At 46.0% G+C, this 25917-nt stretch overlaps 1 protein-coding gene across 2 annotated transcripts in view; it reads left to right on the top strand.

Moving 5' to 3' along the window:
* Window positions 1-25917, top strand: part of ctdp1 (CTD (carboxy-terminal domain, RNA polymerase II, polypeptide A) phosphatase, subunit 1) — an 89317-nt gene that overhangs the window by 13220 nt on the left and 50180 nt on the right. The window contains exons 9-11 of one of the 2 annotated variants that reach the window (XM_062529099.1): window positions 7668-7809; window positions 9046-9429; window positions 14369-14498. In XM_062529099.1, the coding sequence (XP_062385083.1) occupies window positions 7668-7809; window positions 9046-9429; window positions 14369-14498 (656 nt within the window). Of the gene's footprint in view, window positions 1-7667; window positions 7810-9045; window positions 9442-14368; window positions 14499-25917 lie in introns of those variants that run through there. The other variant, XM_062529100.1, reaches the window with a different exon arrangement.

Raw genomic sequence — 25917 nt, 5'->3', positions numbered from 1 at the left:
CTGTGATGTGCGTTGGTACATCAGAAGGGGGTTCAGCAGCGTCTCACTACCCCCTCTCACTTCACCTCCCTTTTCTCTTTAATGAGGACACACTCAGTCACCCCATCAGAGCAGAGTTTCTATGTGTTTATGTGTGTGTGTGTGTGTTTCAGTGTGTGTTTGTGTGTATGTATATTTTGTCCACAAATGAATGAGTGTGTGCACCATATGTGTGTGTATAGGCGTGCCTGCGTAATCATCGTGAGTGTTAGTGTTTGAGAGTGTGTGTGTGTGTGTTTGATCCTCACTTCATGTTTTCTGCTGAGTCGTCTCCCAGGTGAGACAGGGGGGTGATTATTAACTCCGTATGATGTCGGGGAGCGGCCCACTCGACGCACTGTTCTCCGCTAACAAGCTAGCAGGTCAGCAGAAGGGTCACTCCAGAGTGAGTAGGCACTGATTGCTTACTTGAAGACCAAAGCAGGCATGTATTAGTGAAGACGCAGGTAGAGGTTTTCACACATTTTCGTTAAAAATAATTGGAGATAACAACTTCTATTGTCAAAACATATGCCGAGAAGCCTCCACGTTCTAGTCTTCACAAACCTAATTTCACAGTTCTCACCTGAAACTTAGAAACCTTAGTCGTTGCAAGTTTAAATCACTCCCACCCTCCCGAAAATGAGTAAATAATGCAAATGTACTCTATCCATCTAATTTATAAACTAAAATCTAATCCCAACTCTGTGGTAGTGTCTAGCTAGTATTTAGAAGTATTTATAAGTAATGTAGCTACTAGCTAATGTAAGAGATATTGATAATGGCCGGGTTTCCCAAAATTGTTAAGAAGCTCTTAAGTGCTAAGAACTTCTTAGGAGCGTTGTAAGAATGTTCTAAGAACGCTCCTAAGAAGTTCTTAGGACTTAAGAGCTTCTTAACGATTTTGGGAAACCCGGCCATTGTGTATATGCCTACAAGAACTAAAAAAGAATGAAAAAAAAAATGTCAATACTTACAATCTTAGTCAAATATTCTAGGGGAACTATTTTTTTTAGCTTAAATTAATTAACTGAACAGCTTCGGATTCATTGGAATGGTTATATGTCTTTTTTCGGGTTGCATGGTGGCTTTCTCACTTCCACCTTGTGCCTGTGAGTGAAAAAAAAAACACCCTTGCAACTTTGGGCAGGTGGGCCGCTGCATTGACAAAACAGAAACTATTGCAGCCTCGCGATCATGCTCTTGAACGCTAAAAGCTGTAGAGGAAGCTCTGCAGAGAAACCGGCGAGTGAAAAAACGAGAAAACAGTAGTGAAGAAATTGCCCCAAAATGCATAGTTTCTCTTTAATAGGGCTCGGGATCATGACGTGAAAACTTCGCGGGTTCAGCCATATTGGCAGCCTCACTCCTTTAGTTTACTATGGATTACTATGGATTTACTCCCACCTATTAGTGTGTTCCTGTTACTTAGTTTTTGCCTTCTTGGTCGTATGTTGCTGTGTAGTGGGGTGTAACAGTGCAACCCACGATCGCAAGAGGAAAAGAATCGCTAATACTTTATTTCTGCTTCTTGTCTTCTGCATCTGAATGAATGGATATTACGTTCGGTGCGCTACCAACATGGCGGCAATATTCCTAGAATGCAAGGCGTGTGCCCGAGCCCTATTTACTTTCACTTTGTAAATATATGCATGTTGATGCTATGTGCTACATTTAATGCACTCTCCTTACTACAGCTGTACAAACCGATTACGTTGGTTAATGGCTTAGTCTGTTTTGCTGCAGAGAAGTTGCTTCCTTTTTTTATGTTATGCGGTAGTGAGATTTTAGTGAGAAAATAAACTCATCCTCGTTCGCCAAGCACATTTTCAACAACCACAGATATCTAAATCTTTGGAATAGCTTCGAATGTGAGTAGCAGAACCATCCCCTGCAGGCAGGCTTCAAAGAAAGGATATTTAAACTAAAATGAAGTTGTGTGTGTTTTTTTTTAAAAAGCCAGAGCACTTTGTTCATTCTGACAGACGTGGAAACAGCTGTAAGCAGCTTTTACCTGACGATTACGCTTGAATGGGCAAGATTAGGGGAGCTTACGCCGACTACGCTATCGTCTCTTTTGAGTCTTCCACCCTACACTGGAAAGGCAAATGCGTAACAGTAGCACATTTAACCATTTTACACACACACACACACACACACACACACACACACACACACACACACACACACACACACACACACACACACACACACACACACCCGCAGACACGGCTCTCTCTTTCAGTCTCTTCCTTGGTCTTCTCAATCCTGCTCTGCATGAACTACAACAACAACACGTTACATTTTTATATTGCCAGTGTCAACAACAGCGTCCTCCTTATTGGCATAAACATACATTTATCACCTCAGAGTAGAAGGAGCCTGAGAATGTGGAAGGTGGTGATAGTAAACGGCTTTGTTTGACAAATAAAGAGAATGAAAGACCTTGTTTTGGCAGAGCGTCAGTCGTGTGGAAATAAGTAGTTGCACAAACATGTGCTAGCATAATTGAAAAAGTATGACACAAACACACTTAACATGCATACAATTGGATGGGATAACTGTTCATATTATGCTAGGCTATCCACAGTTGGGCTGTGATGCAGATCGGCTAGCACATGTTGGCTAATTTCAGTGCCAGGGCCAAGCATGAAATGCATGGAGTGATCGTTCCTGTTCACATTATTAAACAAATTTGAAGGAATTTTAAGTCTGGAGATTGAATTCTAGAATTGCATAACTGCCTTATTACATTTAGTATTTGTGTGCCAATTGTTTGGTATAGAAAATAAATGTCCAATGTCATGGAGTCTCTGTAGAGAGAGCTACCAGACATGCATAGAAGAGGGCATATGAATAGGGTAATAGGGCATCTGCTTTATTCCTTTCAAAATTGGCTCTGCCTTTTACTTGAGACGTTGATCTTGTTTTGAGAAGTAAGCCCATCCACGCCGGTTTAAAACCAAACTGAATGTCTGCATTAATGAACATGGCTCTTATATTAAGGGTGTTTAATAAGAACTGTAATGCATATGTCTTAACACATATCACATTTTCTTCTGGGAACACTGAGAGTCAGTTCTCACGGTACACGCCCTTCATGGCCTGTGTGCAGCAGCTTGATGTCTGCACCTGGTGCTGATAGGCGGTTACCGAACATTCAATTCAATCAGCTCCCTGCCTCAAAGCCATCAAAGAAATTTGACAAGTTGGAATAAGGTTAATGATATATATTTACTTCAGGACCTGAAGTGCTTGCACTCTGTGAGTCATGTGTCCATTTCATAAGCCTCCGAGAGCAAAAAGGACAGATATAGCCCCAGAGGGCCACTCAGACACTCCGGGCTGGAACATTGCGGCTGCAACACAGCCAGCTCCAGGAAGGCAGGCAGGCGGGCGACTAGGAACTGGGAAACATTTGGTTGCCGTGGCACCCGCGCTCAGGAAAGAACACTCGGGCAATCAAATGATTGTGGGTTGAGAGCGGCACTGAGAACGAGAGTGCACTTTAACTTGAGAACGTGTGTGTGTGTGTGTGTGTGTGTGTGTGTGTGTGGGGGGGGGGGGGACTGCAGGGCCAGTGCCACTCAGTGTTTGAGAGTGTTTAATTACCATACAGACAAGCCTATTGTCAGGGCCTTTGTGCGCAAGAGTGCTCATTTGGGTACGTTTATGTGTGCAAGTGTTTGAGAGAGTGAGCAAGCCAGAGAGAGACCATGGCGAAGTGGATATATGGATGGATGGATGGATGATTACGTGGAAGAACTTCAGCTGAATGGCGTCAGTCGTTCCCTGACAGCTTCGACGGGTTTGTGATGCTAAGTGTGTGGCCATCCATCTCGTAAAGGCGTGTTTGTGTTTTTGTTGCCGTTTGTGTCTGCACAGTGGCCTCGTGTTGAACTGAACTAGGGGGTGTGAGATTGGCAGATCTGAAGAGAGAGCGCAGAGAGATTACTGAGCTCTCTGTCCACTGCTTCCATACCCTACACACACACACACACACACACACACACACACACACACACACACACACACACACACACACACATACAGCCTAACATTTTTGGTATACAAAAGCGCAAAAGATTCAGCCATGATTTTGCCTCCGCACACAACAGAAATGCCTGCATAGATGACACATGACCACAGTCTGCAAAGAAGAACCACTTTCAGTGAACCACTTACACTGTCTGTCTCTATCTGTCAATAAATCACTCACTCACTCACTCACCAGGCATCACCACCCACTGTCCATCCTGAGCCTTTACTCTCCCCACCCATCCTCTGCTGCTACTTCTCTATTTTAGTCAGTCAGTTTTTCACTCCATCCCTCTATCCCTCTTGTCCTGCCCTCTGTATCTCCACCTTAGCTCCTCTGCAAGCTTCCTAGTACATCTTTCTGTCTCTCTGTTTCTGTCTCTCTCTCTCTCTCACACGTAGCACACATCAGTGTGGACTCTGCAGAGGGCTGAATTGAATGGCCTCTGTCTACTGTTTCTTCTACACTACACCCATCTATACCTTAGCATATCTGCACCCATCTATACCCTTGTGATGTTGGGGCATACAGTATCTCCACCCATCTATTACCCCTGTAATGTTGGAGCATGTCTGCACCCATCTATACCCTTGTGATGTTGGGGCATATCTTCACCTATCTATACTATACCCCTGTAATGTTAGAGCATGTCTGCACCCATCTATACCCTTGTGATGTTGGGGCATATCTTCACCCATCTATTACCCCTGTAATGTTGGAGCATGTCTGCACCCATCTATACCCTTGTGATGTTGGGGCATATCTTCACCCATCTATACCCTTGTGATGTTGGGGCATATCTTCACCCATCCATACCTTTGTGATGTTGGGGCATATCTTCACCCATCTATTACCCCTGTGATGTTGGGGCATATCTTCACCCATTTATACCCCTGTAATGTTGGGGCATATCTACTGACCCATCTGTGCTCTTGTCATGTTGAGGTGCAGCTACACCCGTGTGGTGTTGGGGTTGAAGGGTGCAGCAGGCTCTGTCTTTAATTCAGTCGTCTGCCTGTGGCTCTGCCAGGTGTCTCTCTCCGGTACCTGCACTAATGAGGGGTGCAGCCAGGGGGTCAGGATTTGACTGATTAGCTTCGCCGATTAGCAAAGCACTTCCTCGTCGCCATTTTCCAGAAATACATCATGTCCGGTGCCGTTTTACCTGCGTTTTACTCATGCTGATTGGTGGCTGTTCCACTTTCAGCTCATGCACGAGCTTAGTGTGGGCACGAGCTCTCCTTCTGTATCTTACGTCAATCGGTAACCTGGCACTTAATTGGCTAAGTAAAACGGCACCGGAAACAAGCCCCTTGAAACGCCATGTTGAAGCCTGAAAAAAATCGTTCAATTTTGGCACTTTTCACTAGCCTAGCATTCCCATTGAAATGAATGGGGGCGGGACTTGTTCACTTTCTCCAGTTCTTATAATACCTCCATCGGTGCAGCCCTACCGAGCAGGACTCCTGGTGGTGATGGGCTGCTGTATTTGAGGAGCTGCTGGCTTTTGTGTGATTAGAATGAATGGGACTCTTCCTGCAGAGATGGCACTGTTGAGCTGCTGCCACTCAAACAAAAATTTCAGGAAGTGTGTGTGTGTGTGTGTGTGTGTGTGTGAGATTTCTTATCATTGCATCTGTTTTAACTGTTATTAACGCATTGAAGGTAGAGTGTACCTTGACTATGGTTAGATAACGTGCCTCTAGCTGTGCGTGTTGGTGTGCTTGTATGTGTTTGTTGAGTGGTTGTGAGTGGTTATTGAGTGTGGTCTGTTGTATAATGTGTGTCTTTCTATATACATATGTGTGTGTGTGTGTGTGTGTGATTTGAGAGAGACCGAATGAGTGTGTAAATATGAGCTAAATAGTAGTGGTGGGGGAAAAAATCGATTCTGTTCAGTATCGCAATATTTTGTGCATGCAATTATATCGATACGAGTAGCTCAAGTATCGCAATACTTAATTATATAATTTAATTATCTATTTTACTTTTATTTGAGGCGAGTTTACTCAGGGTTTACTCTGATCACATTACATTTGTTAGATAGATAGATATATAGATAGATAAATACTTTATTGATCCCCAAGGGGGAATTTCAATATATTACGCTCTCAAGGTGACGCTTGTTGTGGCGTTTTATTGTCCATTCAACGGCAATTTCAAATCGAAAGTGTGGGTGTGTTTCGGTTCTCAACAAAAAGCAAATAGTAAGGACCTTGATATGCACCATGCCATGACAAAGTGAGTTGAACAGTGTTATTTTCCTTATTTTTTGTAATGCCTTCGAACAATATGAGAGACATGAATAGCAATATATCGCAGAATCGAATCGCAATACTTGTTGTATCGCAATATGTATAGAATCGCAATAATATCGAATTGTGGCCCAAATATCGCAATAGTATCGAATTGTCATTCTTTTGCCAATTCCCACCCCTACTAAATAGCCCTGTCATCACTCATGTCTGCTGTTAAGTGTTAGGCCCTTACCGATTACCCACCATCTGCGGCCAGCTCAAGCTGTTCCCATCTCTGAATGACCAGCATGAAAATGAGCCACAGTTCACACTGATGCATTTTGTTTACTTTTGTGTCTAGTCTGCCACTTGTTTCTACACAATTTAGAACGTGTTTCTTCTTCACATGATCATTCACTCTCTCCATGTTGGTCTCTTCCTGTCTTGCACTTTTTCTCTCTTGCTGTCTTTATTATCTCTTCATTATTTTGGGTCCATGGCTCCATGACTGCACCAGCTACCAGTCCAATTTAACACACATGGTCTGACACACACATGCAGTATGTGTCAGTATGTCACACTTGCAGTTTGTATCGATGTGACATGTATCTGTTAGACATTCTGCAATGTATGGAAGTCTGTCCACACACACACACACACACACACACGGACGGACGGATCAGCAATCCACATGGCCGTGCAAAAGTGAGATGCAGCAGCTGGCTGTGAGATGAAAATCATTTCATCATCCGGCCTTGCCACTTCCCAGATACACAACTACAGCCAATTGCTAACTGCCAACCCATATGCTTCAAAACTGTGTGTGTGTGTATGTGTGTGAGAGAGATACTACTAGTCTGACTAGCCACAATCTCCCAGAGATTCTACCACTTTTCACAGCCCCCTTGTAAAAGATTATGTGCCTGTAGCATAAGGGTGCCAAGGCTGCTGTTGTATGGAGACTAACTATTGTCACTCTATTTTTAGCTATTAATAATTTCCATAGGCTGACCGAGAGCAGTTAAGAAGAATTAATTGATGAATGTCATGAAGAATGTCATGTACTTCAATTCTCTTTGACCCCACCATGTTCACCTCTAGACCAGTAAATGTGTCTCCTGACGTTTCCTCTGATGTCATGGATGCATTTTTCTTGAGCCATTGTAAATGTTTTTTTTTTTTTTTTTTTTTTTTCAAAATGTGAAAAATGTGTAGCGTGAATTGTATCATTGTGTCATGAATTGCAGTATTAGTGGGATAACACTGAGCATTTGTGCATTATAGTTCTACAGCTATTTCTGACTTAGAGGTTTGTCTGTCATCTCTATGTGTCTGCCTCCCATTCACATGGCTGTGTGCTCACGTGTGTCCAGGTACAGATAAGGTGCGGCAGGCCATGCGCTGTAAACACCTGTACGTGGTGAATCCTGATTGGCTGTGGGGCTGCCTCGAGCGCTGGGAGAAGGTGGAGGAGCAGCTTTATCCCATCAAGGAAGACTACAGCAAAGCGCCCAGGTACGGAGGGGTGGGGGGGGGGGAGGGGAGAGACAGGACTGGAGGGAGGGAGATGGGGGAGAAAGAAGAAGAAGAAGACGAAGAAGAAGAAGAAACAACAGGAAGTGTGGTAGAGAGGGTGGTTTGGGATCATGGAGAACTGAAAGCGAGCAGCTGTGATCCGATACCCAGATATAGACAGACAAGTATAGAGTGTGAGACGAGACTTGGTGAGAGAGCCTGAGGTGCTTTAGTAGACATGAGGATGCACTCAGATGTACCCTGAGGGAAGTGGAAGAGAAAATCACGTTGGACATAAAGCCATATAGAACATGGTATGACATATAGAGCATGGCAGGTTTCACCTCGGCTCTTGAACTAAGCAAATTTTAGGATGTTCCATTAAATGAGAAAAAAACAACTGCAAATGTTTTGGGGGGGGGGGGGGGGGGCAGCAATTCAGTAGTTCAGATAGAGACGGTGGGGGAGGGATTGAGATAGTCTTCCTGCATCCTTTATATCTTCTGCCTTTCCAGTGTTTGCCCTCAACCCTAAAAAGCAATTTGGAAAATTTGCACATTTTTGGATTCAAGCAGAGAAACAATTATTGTAGAGCTGCCCTCTGGATAGGGAGTGGATTGCCTCAGCACATACATACTGCAGATACAGTGTGCACAATTTTTGGGATGGATAAAAATCCCTTTACGCATGAGCGGTTTCTTCAAAGTTCAAAGACGAAAGGAGATGTGGTGGGTATAATGCCTGCCGAAGAATTGGGTCAGAGCCCCCTTTTTTTTTCTTTTTTTTTTTTTTTTTAGCTGATCGCCATTGCTGGGTTTTCTGGAGTCTGGGACTCGGAGAGCAAAGAAGCCCCCTGACTCGTGTCAAAGCCAAAGCCTGCCTCTCCGCCCGCTGTCTCTCCTGCCCAGCTGCCAGCTCATCCTGACAGAAACCAGTCGAGCCTTTCTGAACTGCAGCATCCTAGCTACAGTGTACAGCGTACAGCGCAGAGCCCCAGTCCAACCCACCGGGTGCTTAAACTGCTATTCAAGGATGAGGTGGATCATAATGTGTTGAGGGGGGAGGAGGTGGGGGGGGGGGGTGTTGGTCGCCCACTGTGTCAGGTTGGATATGAGCGTAGGTTTCTAGATATAAGTGTAGGTTTCTAGAAATGATCGTAGGTTTCTAGTGGGCTTGATGTTCATTGTTCTCGATTCTGTCTGGTTTTGAGTACATGTTTGTGTTTGTGGGTTTCAGGAGTAACAGTCCAGCGTTCTTCCCCGACGCCCTCTGTGCTCCCCCTCTCCACCCGGCCCCCCAGCAAGACCCCACCCCTCGGCCGCCGCCCCCGGAGGTGCGCACCTACGACCCCGTCACCGGCAAACTTATCCGCAGGGGCCCCCAGGCGCACCACCAGCCCTCCTTCCACCACCACCACCAGCAGCACCAGCAGCAGCAGCACCACCACCCCGCGGGGCCATCGGGGGTCCCCCAGCCGGAGCCCAAACCCCGGCCGTCCCCGCCGGAGGTGCGCACGTACGACCCCGTGACGGGCAAGCTGATCCGGAGAGGCCCCCAGGCGTCCAGGCACTCCTCCTACGGCCAGGCGCCAGGGCCGTCCACGTCGCGGTCGTCTTTCAGGTAGAGCCATCGGTGTGTTCCCGCACTGTTTGTCCCTCCCTCTCGTAACATGCCACGTAACATGACACCTGACCGGTCTGTCATACTAAGTGTTCCTGTAGACCAGTGTTTCCCAACCTTTTTTCACTGAAGGCCCTCTTTGGCTGAGTCTAAGACAAGCCAGAGCCCCCTATCCGAATTCCTACCCGCATACACACACAAGACATTATTTTATTCAACAATTGGGGTCTGGGGATGAATTACCAATGCCTAGCCCGACCTTCAGAGGTAATAAATTGCTACATGAATTTAAATTGGAACAAAAATATGTTTTAATTGGGATTATACAGAGTTTTGTATCCAGGTTCAGTATCCAACTGGGTGTGTTATTGGGATTACACATTTAATTTGCGCAAATATATTTTGGTAATCTCACAACCTCAGCCCAGGCAACATTGTGCGGACCCCCTGCAATCTCTGGCACCCCCCCCCCCCCCCCCCCCCCCCCAGGTTGGGAACCACTGCTGTAGACAATAGATTAACTCAGTTCAAATTAATATCCTAACCAGAATCATAACTTGAGTAAAGATTATTCTGATATATTTATCCTGAATAGGCTATAGACTGTATCAGACAGTCTTCTAAGGCATGTGGAAGTTGCATTTGGTGGCCATGCTGGGACACAAGGGTTGTTCATTGGTTATTGCACTTCAGCAATTTACTGACATGGGGGGAGTTTGGGCCATGATTGATGCCTACTCCAGACACAATGCTTAATTCACACCTATCTACGCGCTGTCATTTTAGTGAGTGTGAGTGTATTTGATGGCTGTTGTACAGCCCTGCATTGGTTACTGCCCTCACCCTAGTGTCAGTAGATTGATCGTCAGCCCTGGCCTAGCACAAGTTTTATTTTATTTATTTTTTATTTTTCAAATCACCCGCCTACAGTGCACACACAGAGAGCGAGCATGCCAGCGTGTGTCCTCCATTCCATGTGATTTGTGTTGGTGTCCCTGCTGCGTCAGCTCTTTCCTCTCAACCAAAGCGAATGATCCATCCGAATCCGTGTGTGTGTGTGTGTGTGTGTGTGTGTGTGTGTGTGTGTGTGTGTGTGTGTGCAGCTCTGCATGTTGGCCGTGCCTGTAAATTTAGTGTCCCTGCGTCGTAAAGCAGCAGAGTTCCTCCGCTTGTGCTCGAGTGATGAGGTCATTTCAGCGCCACGCTGCCCCCCATTCCTCAGGCCTGGCCAGAGAGCCATGGCCAAATGGCCGGTCGCAATGAGAGAGGGAGATGACTGTCGAGTTGGATATGGGAGGGAGATGGGGTCAAGGTGCAGAGTTTGGAAGGACAGCATGCAGAAGTACGTGAGGGTGCAAGTTTGTGTATTCGTGTTTTATTTATGGCTTTTTAGCCTTTGACTGTGTTGAAACATAAGTACACACGCTGGGCAGCGTGCATTTTCCGGAAGTTACGCCAGAATAGACTGTCCGAAAGTCAAGCGTTCTCACTAGATGGGTACTTATATGAGTCTTTATAATATATTAGTTTCACCTTTTAAGATGAATTACTGAGATAAATGGACTTTTGCATTATATTCTATTCTATTCTAATTTTGAGTTTCACATGTGCTATGCATAAACAGGATGGAAAAGCAAATTGAACATTCAGACTAAAAAACAATACATGTTCATATGTTAATTTCTGATATATCCCAAACATTGCACACATACGTTTTGCTTCAGTGTGTGTGTGTGTGTGTGTGTGTGTGTGTGTGTGACCAAGTGCTTTGTCATTCTAATACATTTAACTGCCTGGGTTTCCATCAGAGAATTTCCTTCCAAGTTCACATTTATGAAAAGCTGATTTCTGTGAAACGCTGCGGTCGTGCTTGCTTCACAGAGGCTAGGGCTGTCTTTGTCAAGGCTCACTGCACTGTGGTAATTCAGCACACAAATACACACCCACACCTGCACACAATCACATTGCAGGAGCACACCATACACTCCTACACACACACACACACACATACACACACACACACACACACACATTCTCTCGCTCTCTCTATAACTGAATACATTCCGTTAGTAAGGTACTGCTTACAAAAGACAGCGTGACAAAGCAGATTTTTGGAGTGCAAACTGTTCTGTCTTAGACTAACGCACATATGCACACACACTCACGTACACACACACACACACACACAAGCACACACACATACAGGGAGAGTCATTTTGAGTTGGCTGACATCTGACATTTAATGCCATAAGTGAAGTAGAAGTGCGTGTGTCTGTGTGTCTGTGCGTGTGTCTGTGCGTGTGTGTGTGTGTCTGTGTGTGTCTGTGTGTTTGTGTGTGTCTGTGTCTGTGCACTCCACCCATCAGGCTTTCAGCATTACTGTGGGTCCACTACATTCAGCTCACAGAATAAATCCGCTCAGATTGCTGGTATGTCAAAGTGTGTGTGCATGTGTGGTCATCTAGCAAAGCTTCTTCCGTGTGTGTGTGTGTGTGTGTGTGTGTGTGTGTCTGTCTGTCAGTATCTGGGGGAGTGTGTAGGTGAGTGCATGTCTAGCCCAGAAACACCTCCTTTGTATAGGAGAAGCATGTGTAGGAGAATTGTAGAATTCTGATCCAGTAATCCTCTGCCAATACACCATATACGTGTGTGTGTGTGTGTGTGTGTTTGTGTGTGTCTACCTAGAGCAAATAAAGCTTTTCTGATGGATTTTGTGTGTGTGTGTCCGGCACGCACTTGTGAGTGAGAGAAATGTCGAATACAGCTTGTATAGCTACCCATTTCTGGTTTTCTGCCCATGCCTTGTGCTTCATTGGTATATATTCAGAAACAACCTGTTTGTGTGAGTGCGTGTGTGTATGCAATGAGTGTGTGTGTGTATGCAATGAGTGTGTGTGTGTGTGTGTGTGTGTGTGTGTGTGCTTGCTAGCTTCTCAGTAATGACTGCTAGACTCCGCTCCGGAGTGGGCAGCAGTGGTGGCAGTCTCCCAGGCAACGGCTGAAAGCCCCTGCTCTGGCGCTAAGACGCCACGCAGGCCAAATCAAATTAATAAACCCAAAGAGGGCTTTTGCTCCACGGTGGCCGCGGGTGTTTGGTGAGCCTCCTCCTCCTCCTCGCCGAGGCTGTGGGGCGAGAGAGAGCTTGCCTTGCAGGCCCACTGCTGAGCGCCCAAATCACCACACTGACTTTAAAAAGTTTCCCCCTCCACAACGAGGATCTCTCATAATTGGCTGTGCTCCGAGGAACGTGAGACAGCATATTTGAAACACATTAGTGTTAGTTTATTGGGTGTTTAACTTTTTACCTTTTTCTCCTGTTACCTGTTTTCTAATCTAAATCTTCCACCTAATTCCCTCAAACTCTTATAGACACGGTGGTGTTCGTTTCTTGTCTATTTATGTCCTGTGCCTTGGAATCCTCTACGCACTTTCTCTTTCTTTTGTTCATTGACTCACTCCGTTTGAATCCGTGTGTGTCTCCTCCTTGTTTACCTGCCCTCATTCTCTTTTCCTTCCTTCCTTTCTTTCTTTCTTTCTTTCTTTAGGTTTTTCTCTCTCCTCCTTGTTTTCCTGCTGTCATTTTCTTTCTTTCTTTCTTCTGGTCTTTCTCTCTCTCCGCCCTTCCCTTTGTGTGTTCCTGTGCTACACGCGTCCCGTTTTGACGAAGTGAAACTTTAATGGCCGGCATCTGCCCTGTTATTTATAGACAAACGAGGAGTGTTTACAGCGCCCCACAGCGCAGTCGTTACACCTGTCCTTGGCTCCCCGTCTCCCCCATTTTTTTGTGATGTCTAGTTGCAAAATGCAAACACACACACACACACACACACACACACACACAAACACAGGGAGAGAGAGAGGTGAGAGTGGCTGTGGCTCGTATAACTTGCTTTTAGTGTGATGGTACCATGTCACATGCACATAAAGATCTCTGTGTCTGATTAATATAAGGGGCCTCATACAAAGCCTACCTTGGATGCATGCCTACCATTGATTTAATTCAACCCAACTGCAACTTGAACCACTAACATTAAACAAGTCAACATTGTGCCAAGGCCATTACCCAGTGTGCTGTTTATTACAATAATTGCAGACTTGGCCGTGTAAATCATGCATTCTTTGGAATAGGTAAAACTTATACTTTTAAATGAGAACAGTGTCGTCAGTTACATTCCAGCTAAGCCAGCCTGGAGCATTCACAAAATCCTTTGGTCCAACAAATTCAGTACTAACCCTATAGGGAGATTATGAAATAGTTTCCTTGTCATGTTGGCAACAACACAAAGTGACAATGTCTGCAATATTTTGCTGGGCTACTTGCCATAAAGTACCGTATCAGCGTTGATAGTTATCCCAAAATACTGCTGTCATCTTTTTTCCACAGCATCTCCAAAAACTTCACACGCGTTTCCTGTAAATCTCAATCTCCACTCACACAGCTCTCAGTAGATACCCTCCATTTACTCTCAATCGGAGTAATGTCTCCTCGACGTTGCTGTTGGGCCTATTTTAAGGTTCCCTGTGGATAAGGATTTAATTCCTAACCCATCCCAATACTTTAGTGTCGGCAGTAAAGTCAACCGTAAAAGGCAGCGAGTTAGAACTCCGGTGATGCTCCGTACAGCTGGACCGGGCCGAGACTGAGAGGGCTCCTGGTGGACGTCCAGCTCCTCCTGGCCGCGCGTCAGAAAACGTCCTTGAACAAGACATTAAAGAAAACGTCCCCCAGGGGGCAGAGATGTAGTGCTTCTCTATGGCTGCCTCAATTCCCGACAAGAGCCGTGTTTTCTAAACACTATTTAAATGCTAATGACTTTGCTTGTGCCCATTTAGCTTGAGTTACTAATTTATGAGAAAGTGGTGTGTGTGCGTGTCCCCGGAGTTTTGTGTTTTCGGGGCGCTGTTGTTGATGTGACCTGGTGTGTGTGTTGGTTTGCAGCGCGAGTGGGCAGCAGCAGCCGGATGACGAGCAGCCAGGGCCGTCCCGACGAGACCGGCAGCCCAGCATGTCCGAAACCAACCCCCTGTACACGCTCTGCAAGGAGGACCTGGACTTCATGGACAAAGAGGTAGCGATGCGCACAGACACAGACATATTCTCTCTCTCTCTCGCCTGCCTATACACACACACACACACACACACACACTGTGGACACTCTGCAAGGAGGACCTGGACTTCATGGACAAAGAGGTAGCGATGCGCACAGACACAGACATTCTCTCTCTCTCTCTCTCTCTCTCTCTCGCCTGCCTATATACACACACACACACACTGTGCATGCTCTGCAAGGAGGACCTGGACTTCATGGACAAAGAGGTAGCGATGCGCAGACACAGACATTCTCTCTCTCTCTCTCTCTCTCTCTCTCTTTCTCTCTCTCTCTCTCTCTCTCTCTCTCTTTCTCTCTCTTGCCTGCCTATACACACACACACACACACACACACACACACACACACACACACACACACTGTGCACGCTCTGCAAGCAGGACCTGGACTTCATGGACAAAGAGGTAGCAATGTGCACACAGACTCAGACACAGACACTTTCTTTCTCTCTCGCCTGCCTATACACACACACACACACACACACACACACACACACACTGTGTACGCTCTGTAAAGAGGACCTGGAGAGCTTTGAGGTACTGTAGCATGCACATTCTTGCACACACACGCACATACTAAGCATGTAAGAAATGGGAACCTGCATATTCTGTTCATTCATTATGAAGTTGTTTCCAATGACTGTCCTTGAAACAGTCCTTGGACAAGTCCTTGCCTGTAGGTTCATCAGTGTTGTTAGTGCAGGGGTGGGCTTAGTGTATGATCTCTGATGGGAATGGTATAAACCATTATAATTAATTTCAAGTTCTGTCATAGTATAATCACATTTTACAAAAAAATAAGAAAAATGTGGACGTTTTTTTCAAGCTTAGGTGAAAAACGTGTTTTGTTTATCATTGTTTAGAATGGCCTCGTCACATTAGCCTACATTTTTTTTAGCCTTTGTATGTGCTCAGATTTTCCTGATGTTGAGTACATCTTGCCAAAATGTCTACTGTAGTTATAAAAGATGTAAAGCTTCCAATTACTTTTGAACTGCACTTCATGCAGCCTTAGCATTTTAGCATCCCTGCACTCTTATCCACTCTCACATCTCACGCCTCTGAAAAAAATTCTCTATTTATCTAGAGAAAACGCTGCATGCCTACTTCTTAAACAAATCTTTTATTTAGCATTGCAGAGGTTTCAAACAACGTCGTAGTTCAAGCTGCTTAGGCTAGTTCTGTCCGTCACCTCTGTAAACTGGTAGCAGCCTTTTGGTAGCAGCTCCTTCTGCAGTTGACCGTGGTAGCCTATGAACAATCAATGGTCATTTAAATACCCAAAGCTAACTGTGTAGACAGAGGTGAACATCCTATTTAAAAGTCAAAATAGTCAGAACTGGAGATTCGTTGTTTTTAATGGACGGTGATGACATTTTAGTAATTTCTCACAAACTTTGTGTGGAGCAAAGAGGGGTTATCCGAAAGTTGTACTCCCAGCTTGCGCAGGAGTGGCATGTGGGGAGACCAATGAGATGGAGGGGGACGTAACACCATCCATCAACGTCTGGGTGAGAACACTTCTCTGGCACATACTATTCACTTCATACATACATTACCCAGTCATATAATACTCTCCTGCTTACACCTCTCATCCATCACAAGTGTGTGTGTGTGTGTGTGTGTGTGTGTGTGTGTGTGTGTGTGTGTGTGTGTGTGTGTGTGTGTGTGTGTGTGTGTGTGTGTGTGTGTGTGTGTGTGTGTGTGTGTGTGTGTGTGTGTGTGTGTGTGTGTGTGTGTGTGTGTGTGTGAGTGATGGAGAGCATAATTGAGCAGGTGTTGCAGCAATCTCCACTGTTTTCTGAGGTATTTGCATGTGTCAAACAGTCTTAGTCCCAGAGCGCTTCCCATTCTGTGTGGTAACATTGCATTTCTATGGCAAGTTTGCACCGAAACACTACCAGATGCTGTGCTCTAGGACACACATCTGATTAACTCTCACGGCAGTAGTTCTCGGAAACAGCACAACATGATTTCCCTCCCTCCCCCTTTTTCATGTATCTCTCTCTCAGACACACACAACACGCACACACACACACACTACATACAGATTCTTCGCACAGCATTGGTAGGCTTCCGTTGCGTTGAGGCAGTGTGTGGATGCTGAGAGACCTGATGGATCGGGGCCGATAAAGTGCGAAGACAGCTGATGTGCTTTTGAGGAGACAAGATGAGTGTGGGAAAAGGTGAATCGGGAGAGTAGATAGTGGGTTGTGGAGTGGAATGAGAATCAGGGCCGTATTCGAGGTAGGCGCAATAAGCGATACCTCACAGTTGAGAGAGATAAGGGCTGAAGTCTAGTGGCTATGAAATATAGAGTGAGTGAGTCATTTTAAAAGAGAGCAGGTTCAGCATAGATGAGTGAGGCAGTGTCCATCATAGAGGCTGAACAGCTTTGAGGCAGTGTCTATCATAGAGGCTGAACAGTGTTGAGGTTGTGTCTATCATAGAGGCCAAACAGTGTTGAGGTAGTGTCTTATCATAGAGGCTGAACAGTGTTGAGGTGGTGTCTTATCATAGAGGCCGAACAGTGTTGAGGTATTGTCTTATCATAGAGGCCGAACAGTGTTGAGGCAGTGTCTATCATAGAGGCCAAACAGTGTTGAGGTAGTGTCTTATCATAGAGGCTGAACAGTGTTGAGGTGGTGTCTTATCATAGAGGCCGAACAGTGTTGAGGTAGTGTCTTATCATAGAGGCCGAACAGTGTTGAGGCAGTGTCTATCATAGAGGCCAAACAGTGTTGAGGTGGTGTCTTATCATAGAGGCCGAACAGTGCTGAGGTGGTGTCTTATCATAGAGGCCGAACAGTGTTGAGGCAGTGTCTATCATAGAGGCTGAACAGTGTGGAGGCAGTGTCTTATCATAGACGCAGTGTGTTTATGCAGTGTCTCATAGAGGCCGTGTGTTGGCACTTGGCAGTGCCTGGGACTGATATACCCATGGTGGCTGGTTTGAGTGGCAGACCCCTCCGGTTGGTCCTGTGTGCCAAACTGGGTGATGGATCACAGCTCTCCGAGCCCTCAGGGCATCTAGCAAGGCATTTGAAAGGGTACATCTCGGTAGATTAGAACACACAGACGGAGCGTCATTCATACACTCATATGTGCACCACTGTCACACACACACATAATGCTGTCAGACACACTGAAAAGTTCATCAGTTCCTCCCACTCATACACACACACACACGAACACACACAGTTAGTTTGCTTTCCTGTCATGTAGCAGTGTTGAGTGTGTGGGGGCTGTTGTCTGTTGTCTCCCCAGAACATGTGCTCTGTTGCCTTTGAAGCCCTGGGAGGCTGATTGTGGCCTGCTTTGACTTTTAAATGAAAAGCTGCAGGCTGCCGCGAACTCTTGGCACACTCTGCCAAAACCTCTCACCCCCAGCCCCACAGCACACACCACCAAAACACACAGCTCCACAGCAAACACATCCTGCTACCACCTCCAAACACATGCACTGCTGCACCCGGCGCAGCTTCCTCCTGTGCCTGTGTTTTAGATGTGCCTGACTGCTGATAGAGAATTTTCTCCCAGTCCGTCTTTCAGTTGTGCCAAACAATGTTTTTGGGAAGTGTAGTCCGTTCAATGTGCCTGACATGTTTGTGCGGTGCCCACAGCACTGCCTGTCACCTACTGTGTCTGGTGTTCAGCGCCTGCATTCAGCTTTGACCTCGTATGAGTGTGTTTGAGAGTGTGTTTGTCTGTCTTCATCATCCGTTCTGCTTATGAAGTTCTGACGTCTCCGCCGAAGCCCTAATTTATTCATGAGCGACTGCGATTCCCGTTGTCCTGCGTCGTGCTCATTTGAAAAGTGCCGTCGCGAAAAAAGCTTTTAGGCGGAGGAGGGCTAATTAGAAAGCCGGCGAATTATCGGCTAACATCAGAGTGGCACGGCGCAGCCCTCCGCTGGCATTCAGCCACGCTTTGTTTACTAGCGCCCAGGATGCCCCCTCTCGATGCCGCTCGCGCCACACGGAGCGGCGGCATCTGGAGAGAATATCGACGTCGCTCTCATTTCCTCTCTTTGTTTGTGTCGTTCACGGCGACGCTCTTTCCTTTGCTGCCTTCCACTTTGTTTGTTTGTTTGTTTGTTCTCTCTGCTTCGCAGCCCTCTGCCCTCATCTGGTTTTCTCTTTCGTTTGTTGTTTCTTTTTGTCTTTCTCTTTCTTTCGTTCTTTCTTTTTCCTTTTTTGTCTCATTCTCTCTTCTTTCCCTCACCTGACTTCCTCAGTATGCTGTAAAAAGAAGCTGACAAGATCACTTTTGAACTCGTTTCCCTCATCAGCTGCTTCTCGGGTCTCAACTCGCAAAACCTCCTCGCGGCTGCCTTCGGTGCTTGTCGAAGGACGCACCGGCGCTTAATGTAAAGCTCTAAATGTTTCAGAAGCCTTAACCAACACCGGAGGACACTGCAGCAGGGTGAGGTGAAGTTCCGACTCGAGGACGCGGAACTTCAATCTAAACTTTGCCGGGGCTGATGCCGCAGCTCCGAAGGGAAGCAAGCTGGCAGGCAAGGGTGCGCAGCGAGGGAATAAAATAGTAATGACACAGTCGCACATGGGTTTGAAGGCGGAAGGGCAGACATGTGAGGTTGTCTTGCTGACTCATCAGACCTCCTTTTGCTTTCCTTTTCTCTTTCACGTTCCCTCTTTTTCTCACTCGCTCCCCATCGATCCAGTTTGGACTCTTCCGTTTTCTTTTGCTACGGGCTGGGAATGCAGTGCTCGATACTGAAGGACTGTCTACACTTAAACTCCCCACTGGCATCCGTGAGTCTGAGCTGCAACCCTAGCTGTGACGCCATCCAGCCCCAAATCGAAATCAATTGAATGATCTACTCATCACTGACATCGGTGAATGACAGCCTGCACGCACGCACGCACGCACGCACGCACGCACGCACGCACGCACGCACGCACGCACGCACGCACGCACGCACGCACAGGAAAGTTCACAGACTATTTGAGGGAGGCGAGTGTAAGTGTGCCTGCAAGGCAGGTGGGGGGGGGGAATGGAAAGTTTTGTAACCCAGTTGCTCACGGATACGGCTCATGACTCTGGCAAGAGTGAAAGTGCAGCGTCAGACTATTCAGTCAGAATAGATTTCATTTTCTCCCTCCTCCTTCCCTTGTTGCGTTGCTTTCTTTTCAGTCCTGTTTTCCCATCCGAAGTGTGGAAACAGGGGATGCGCGGTTTTCGTTGCCCCACCACACACACACTCACCCCCCTGTGTGTGTGTGTGTGTGTGTGTGTGTGTGTGTGTGTGTGTGTGTGGGTGTGTGTGTGGGTGTGTGTTTGCATGCTTGTGTGTTTTTTCATCTCACTGCTTTTGAGAGCCGAATCTTGTGTCCTGTATCATTTCAGTTTTTTTGCCACAAGAGCTGTGAAATGGAGACCGTCCTGAAGTGTTGTTCTCACTTGGGCCTAGTGCAGCTCTGTCGCTTACAGGTGCACAAGTTTCTTGCAGTGCCAACCAAATTTATGCCATCTATTACGTGATCATGTCCACACACTCTACAGGCATCCATCAACCAAATGGTGTCTGGCTCCTGGTTTTCAACAGAATGTGGTAATGCATTCGGGCCATTTGACAACCATATTTCTTACCAGAGCACTTTGAGTTATGTGGCCTTTGAGTTTGCCCAAAATGTGGTATTCTCTGATTTGTTCTCTGGTGTTTTGATCAAGACGTAGTCCCTGGAATATTTTTTTTTTTTTTTTCAGCCTCGGGTCCATGTTTAAGAAATGATTTACTCTTGTAGTCAAAGGGTTTAGATATTTACGGTCAGTCTGGTCTATGGGTTCTGGGTGCCTATGAACCGATGGTTAAATGTCTCCCGCACCGTTTAAACGTGACAGGATGCCGTCATGCCCAAACCTGTAGTGGCATGTAATGGCACGATCCTGTCCTCCACGGAGATCTATTTTTGTCACGTGTCGTCACCACTCAGCCCCTTGAACAGACTGATAAATGTCCCTCTTAATACCGCCATCTTTCATCCGGTGAGAGAAAAACGTAGGACGAGAGTGAGGCGGACGAAGGGACAGGCCTGCATCAATCACCGCTCGTTAATCTGAGTGAGTGACCGGTGGGGGGTGGGGGGTGGGTGGACGGAGCCACGAGGCTGCCTGCTACTGTTTACCATCCGCTCCCACTCACCGGATACAAATGAACAGTGCCGCAAGGGTCAGCACTGGCGCTGTCCACAGGGATGGACTCTTTGTGGACACGCACACATACACACACACACACACACACACACACACAGAGACACACACAGAGACACACACCGACACAGACACACACACACACACACACACACACACACACAGAGACACACACCGACACAGACACACACACACACACACACAGGCATATCGAGCAGGCGTTATCACCTGAGGTGACAATACGCTATCCATAGGGATGGACTCTTTGTACACACACACACACACACACACACACACACACACACACACACACACACACACACACAGGCATATCGAGCAGGCTCATCACCTGATGTGACAATACCGCCGACTACGTGCAGCACATATCGATGTGAGGAAAACAGAATGGCCTGAGTGGCCAGTGATTGGGCCTTGTTGTGGAAATGTGGCGCTGTGGAAATGTTTGGGCTGTAAAGCTCGGTGGAGTTCAGACTGTGGCCTTTCCCTCTTTCCCTTCTTTTTCTTCTCCATTGTTTGCCTGTTTTCATACGGAAATTGGAGGTACGCTCTTTGAGGTTGTGTAGAGCTGTGAGTAAGGGTTGGTGCGTTCCAGGGGAATAGGCAAGAAGGTCTCACACACACACACACACACCACACAACACATAAGAGAGACAGAGAGAGAGAGACTGAGAGAGAGAGACTGAGAGAGAGAGACTGAGAGAGAGAGACTGAGAGAGAGAGACTGAGAGAGAGAGACTGAGAGAGAGAGACAGACAGAGAGAGACAGACAGAGAGAGACAGACAGAGAGAGAGCCTGTCGACACAATGTACAGGATAATTGCATGTAATTGCGTGCATATTACAGTGTTTTCACTGCTAGTTGATACCATTATCCCACGCAATGTTGACATGTATATACAGCTAATTATATTACTCTAGCACACAATACTTATCTTCGTATGACACTGGAGTTGTTGCATTATGTCTGGATGTTGCATTGGTGTGTTCAAGTGACCGTTAAGCCACGGAAGAAAGCTGTGCATGGGATGGACAATTGAATGCTTGTCTAGAGTTGACCTTTCCTATTTAAATGAAGGCCATCAGCAACTAGGAAATTGGGCAATTACAGTTTTAATCAGCTCTTTATGTTATTTGACAATCTTAAGAAAATGTAAGGTGTAAAATCTTAAGAAAATGTGAGTATAGATGTGAACCCTCATGATTTATCCTCATTTATCTAAATAAGCACATTTTTCAATTTTGGCACCAGTCTAATCTGCCCGTCACGCCCTTTGGAAATTGACTGTGTTAAAGGACAAAGCCATCTCACATATCACGTGACGGAACAGCAGAGTCATTCTTTGGACACTAATGCATTGGAGGCCTGCAGATAATGTGTGTTTAAAATGTCATCTGCTGTTCCCGACCTCTACTAAATGCATCCTCTGACATTCCGGAACATTCCACCAGCCCTGCTTTTAAAAAAAAAGAAAAGCTTCTAATTGCTTGCTTTGAGGCAATTTGTCTCCCCTGAATAGGCAAGGTTCACATTTAAATGTCACTGTTCCAGCTCAGGGCCTGGCCTTCTCCAGGTTCTGAAGGTTCCCGACGACCATTTTGAACTCATTTTGCAGTAATGCCCTTTTTGTGGCGAAGTTCCCCAGTGTTCCATTATGCCCATAGCTAGTTCCTTTTCTGTCTGAAGTGCAATACATGGCCGTTTTTGCTCCTTATTTCAGGCAGGGAAACTCCGAGAAGAGGGTCCGCCATCATCTCAGTCTTGTTAGAGCATCTGATGGTGGTGGTGCTGGCACGGTCACTGAAGTGATCCATCCTCCATGCATTGATGTATTACTCTAGAGTTTTCTCTGTTTTGTACTCACACTGACCTGTTGTGTGGCTTGTAGAGAGGAATGCAGTTGTTTACAGTATATATAGTGAGTAAGGAAGTGTACTTGTTTTCATTCCGAGCTAAAGAGTTAGCTGAATGCATTAGGACCAGTGCTCAAGCTGTCTTTTCTGACTTACTTTTACTTATGTATCTCTTCCTGTACTTTCTTATTCTCCCCATATTTTTCTTATTTCCCCTTACTGTGTTCTTTGTTTTTTTACTCCAAGAGCTTCCTTTAATTTATTCCTTACTTTCATGACAGGCTTTCAGTCAGGGAAAGTGTTTTTTAGCCTGTCTGTAAATGAGACTAGGGAATGACAGACAGTATCCCGCCGTGCGAAGCATCAAAAAGTTTTCAGCTGAAATGGGAAGTGACAAAGTTTATGCTCGTATTTGGTATCCTGGCTTGGTTCTGATTAGACCACTGTGCTTAGTCACGGTCAATATCCTGTTCACACAAAGTAATTACACAGTAGGCGTTATTGGAGGGGAGAGGTCATTTCTATTGAAGACTTACTATGGGCTTTTAGCAAGAGCAACTTCGCTTTTCACAAGCAACCATTCCTATATTGACTGTCAGTTGTTCATTTTTCATAATGTCTCATTCAGTTTTCTGAAAGGTGTATGAATTCACTTGCAGAACTTCTTAATATGACACATGCTGTGTGTGAAATTACCTCTTGGGTGAAGTTGGTTATACAGTGAGGGGAAGACATCATCTCTCCCAATGCTTATTGACTTTTATTGATTTAGTTTTAGTTTTTAGTTTTTATAGTTACTAGTAGTCTTTGTAGCTGGCAAGTTGCAAAGACTGGCTGTGCTTCTCTAGACACCTCTGTTGGCTTCAAGCAGCTTTTATCAAAGAATTCAGTCTCTAATATTTAGCGATGTCTCAACAACCCAAACCTGGCTGACCCCTGCATGACCTCATCTCAACTTGCCTTTCGCTGATTCTCACAAATCCCCGTGGAGTATGAAATAAAATTAGACTGCCTGCCCATTGCTCCACAGATATTCCGCCCTCTCTTTTCCCCCTCCGATTTTTATATTGCAAACTCTAAAAATACCCAATGAATAAAACCGTAAGAGAGAGCCAAAGGGAGAGAGATTTGCTCCGCTCCCTCCTCTCCTCCCATCCTCTCCTCCCCTCCCCTCCTCTCCTCTCCATCTTTGAAACCGACACACTTTACACTTCTCACCCAAGAGATTAATAGTGCCTTGGTCGTGCACAACTGGCAGGACCCGGTTCTGCCCTGAATCGCTCCAGAAAGTGGGTTAAAGGCTTTGTTTTGCTCCTTCCATTGTGTCATGGAGTGTCAGCCATCATCCTGCCTACACTATCCAGAATGCTTATGTCAGCTACTATTTAACTGTTCACATTCTGTTGTCGTTTTGATTTTAGTATTCTGTTTTGTCCATTCCACACACACACGTGTTCACTTTTGCTTCTATTACTTTGCACCCCCCCCCCTCCCCCCAAGAGTATCACAGCTCTGTATTTAACTCCCCCAAAAGTTTCACTTCCAAAGTACAACTGATGGAGTACATTAGGTTATATAAGCTGCCAAAGGGCTGCTTGTTCTGAAGCTGCATGCATGAATTACAGCGTTGATGATAATTGCATGATTGTATGATACCGAGGTAAGCCTCCACCAGCACCACCCTCTGATGCCAAAGGCACCTCACCTCTCGTAACCCCTCGACTCCGGAACCAGCAGCAGCTAGGCATGTTGGCTATGGTGCTGTGGAAAGCCATCATTATACCGTGTTAGTATTAGCCAATTTGTTGTGCTTGTCAGATTGTAATCAGCCAAGCTGCTCCTTTAAGAACGAGCATGCCTGTGTTTGAAGCAGGCTGGGGGTTTCATTATTTAATTGTGTGCAAGAGAAGAGATTTTGGATTTTGTTTTTCATTTCTCCAGAGAGAGAGATGGAGTGTGGCTGTTATTATTTGATAAAGAGATCACCACACTCTTCTTCATTGTCCCAGTGGTAGTGCTGAAATGAAGAGAAATATCACAGAGCTAGAAGTCTAGAGGTCTTCTTGGGGTGGAAAGAAGTCCAAAAACAGCAGCATCAGTGGATGCGGTGGAGCAGACATAAAATCAGTGGAAATTATTTATCCAACAACCTCACTCATGTCACTCTCTCTAACAGCTAGTACAATACCACAACCACTAGCACTGTTAATGTTCTCTTGTTGTTTTCCTCTGAGAGACTTTAAAAAGACCCTGCCAAAAATCTCCCTCTGGCTTCAACTTTGAAAGACAGTTGAGATGTAGTTTTCGTAGTCATTGTAATGTAGCGTGACAAGCTTGGAATGGAGTTTTTGGTCTCGGTAATGGAACTTCGGCCGAAGGTATTGACCAACTGTAGCCGCGGGCTCTTTGTGCTTTAGCCTCATTAAGGCTTGTTGGCGCCATCAGTGATGGAGCCCCCTGTGGTCCCAGAGCTGCAGTGTATTGACCACATACATCTGAAGGCCAGAATCAACACACTGCGTGGGGGGCTCTCTGTGGGAATTTGCCATGGGGATGACCTCTACCCTGTGACCTCTGGGACTGTGTGTGTTAGTGTGTGTGTGATCTTAGGTTATCTAATTGGGGTGTGAAGTAGTCTCCCTTTATTTCCAAAAACACTGTGGTGTCTTTCCCCCGTTGTGTGACTGTTATTCACGAGTTATTAATGAGACCACTGTAAGTGCTAATGAGTGTGTGTGTGTGTGTGTGTGTGTGTGTTGTCCTTCCACTGCCACCTCCTCTGGGTCCCTTACACAGGCCCCTAGTGACTGCACGCAGAGAGAGACATAGGCGGATGCTAAAGTTAAGAAAGTGCGTACAAACTACTCAAACTTTTTCCCAAAAAAGGCTCCAATGGGATAGAGCAGCATTCATCCTTAGGATTAGTGGTTTATTGCGGCTCATTTCAAGCGAGGCTACAGAATACAGGATTCTCTGTCTTGTTCGAGATGCTCATTGTCACTTTGGTACCCGCTGTCTCTTGGTCTCTCTGATGATGTTTTCCCAGCGCAGTTTATTCTGTCGTTGTCGTTCTCGATCAGCCTCCCCTCACTCTCATCCAGTCTCTTGTCTTTTTTCGCTCCAACACAGTCTGCCTCTCTGTCTCCCCAGATCTCGTCGTTCTCTCTCTCCTTCTCTTAGAGGAGAGGAGTAATGATGAGAAGATTGTGTTTGCTCCACTCTCTCATCTTTGGCGCAGACCATTCCCATCTCGGTGTCTCTCAGATAAGGCCACAGCTGAGCTCTCCTCCACCCTAATCTTCTGAGAAAGAGAGCAGCCATACATCATATGTGA

Source organism: Sardina pilchardus, chromosome 24 (genome assembly GCF_963854185.1).
Source record: "Sardina pilchardus chromosome 24, fSarPil1.1, whole genome shotgun sequence".
In the NCBI taxonomy this organism is placed as follows: Eukaryota; Metazoa; Chordata; class Actinopteri; order Clupeiformes; family Clupeidae; genus Sardina; species Sardina pilchardus.
Note: the sequence above shows the minus strand (reverse complement) of the source record. Positions and strands in the feature narration are given on the sequence as shown.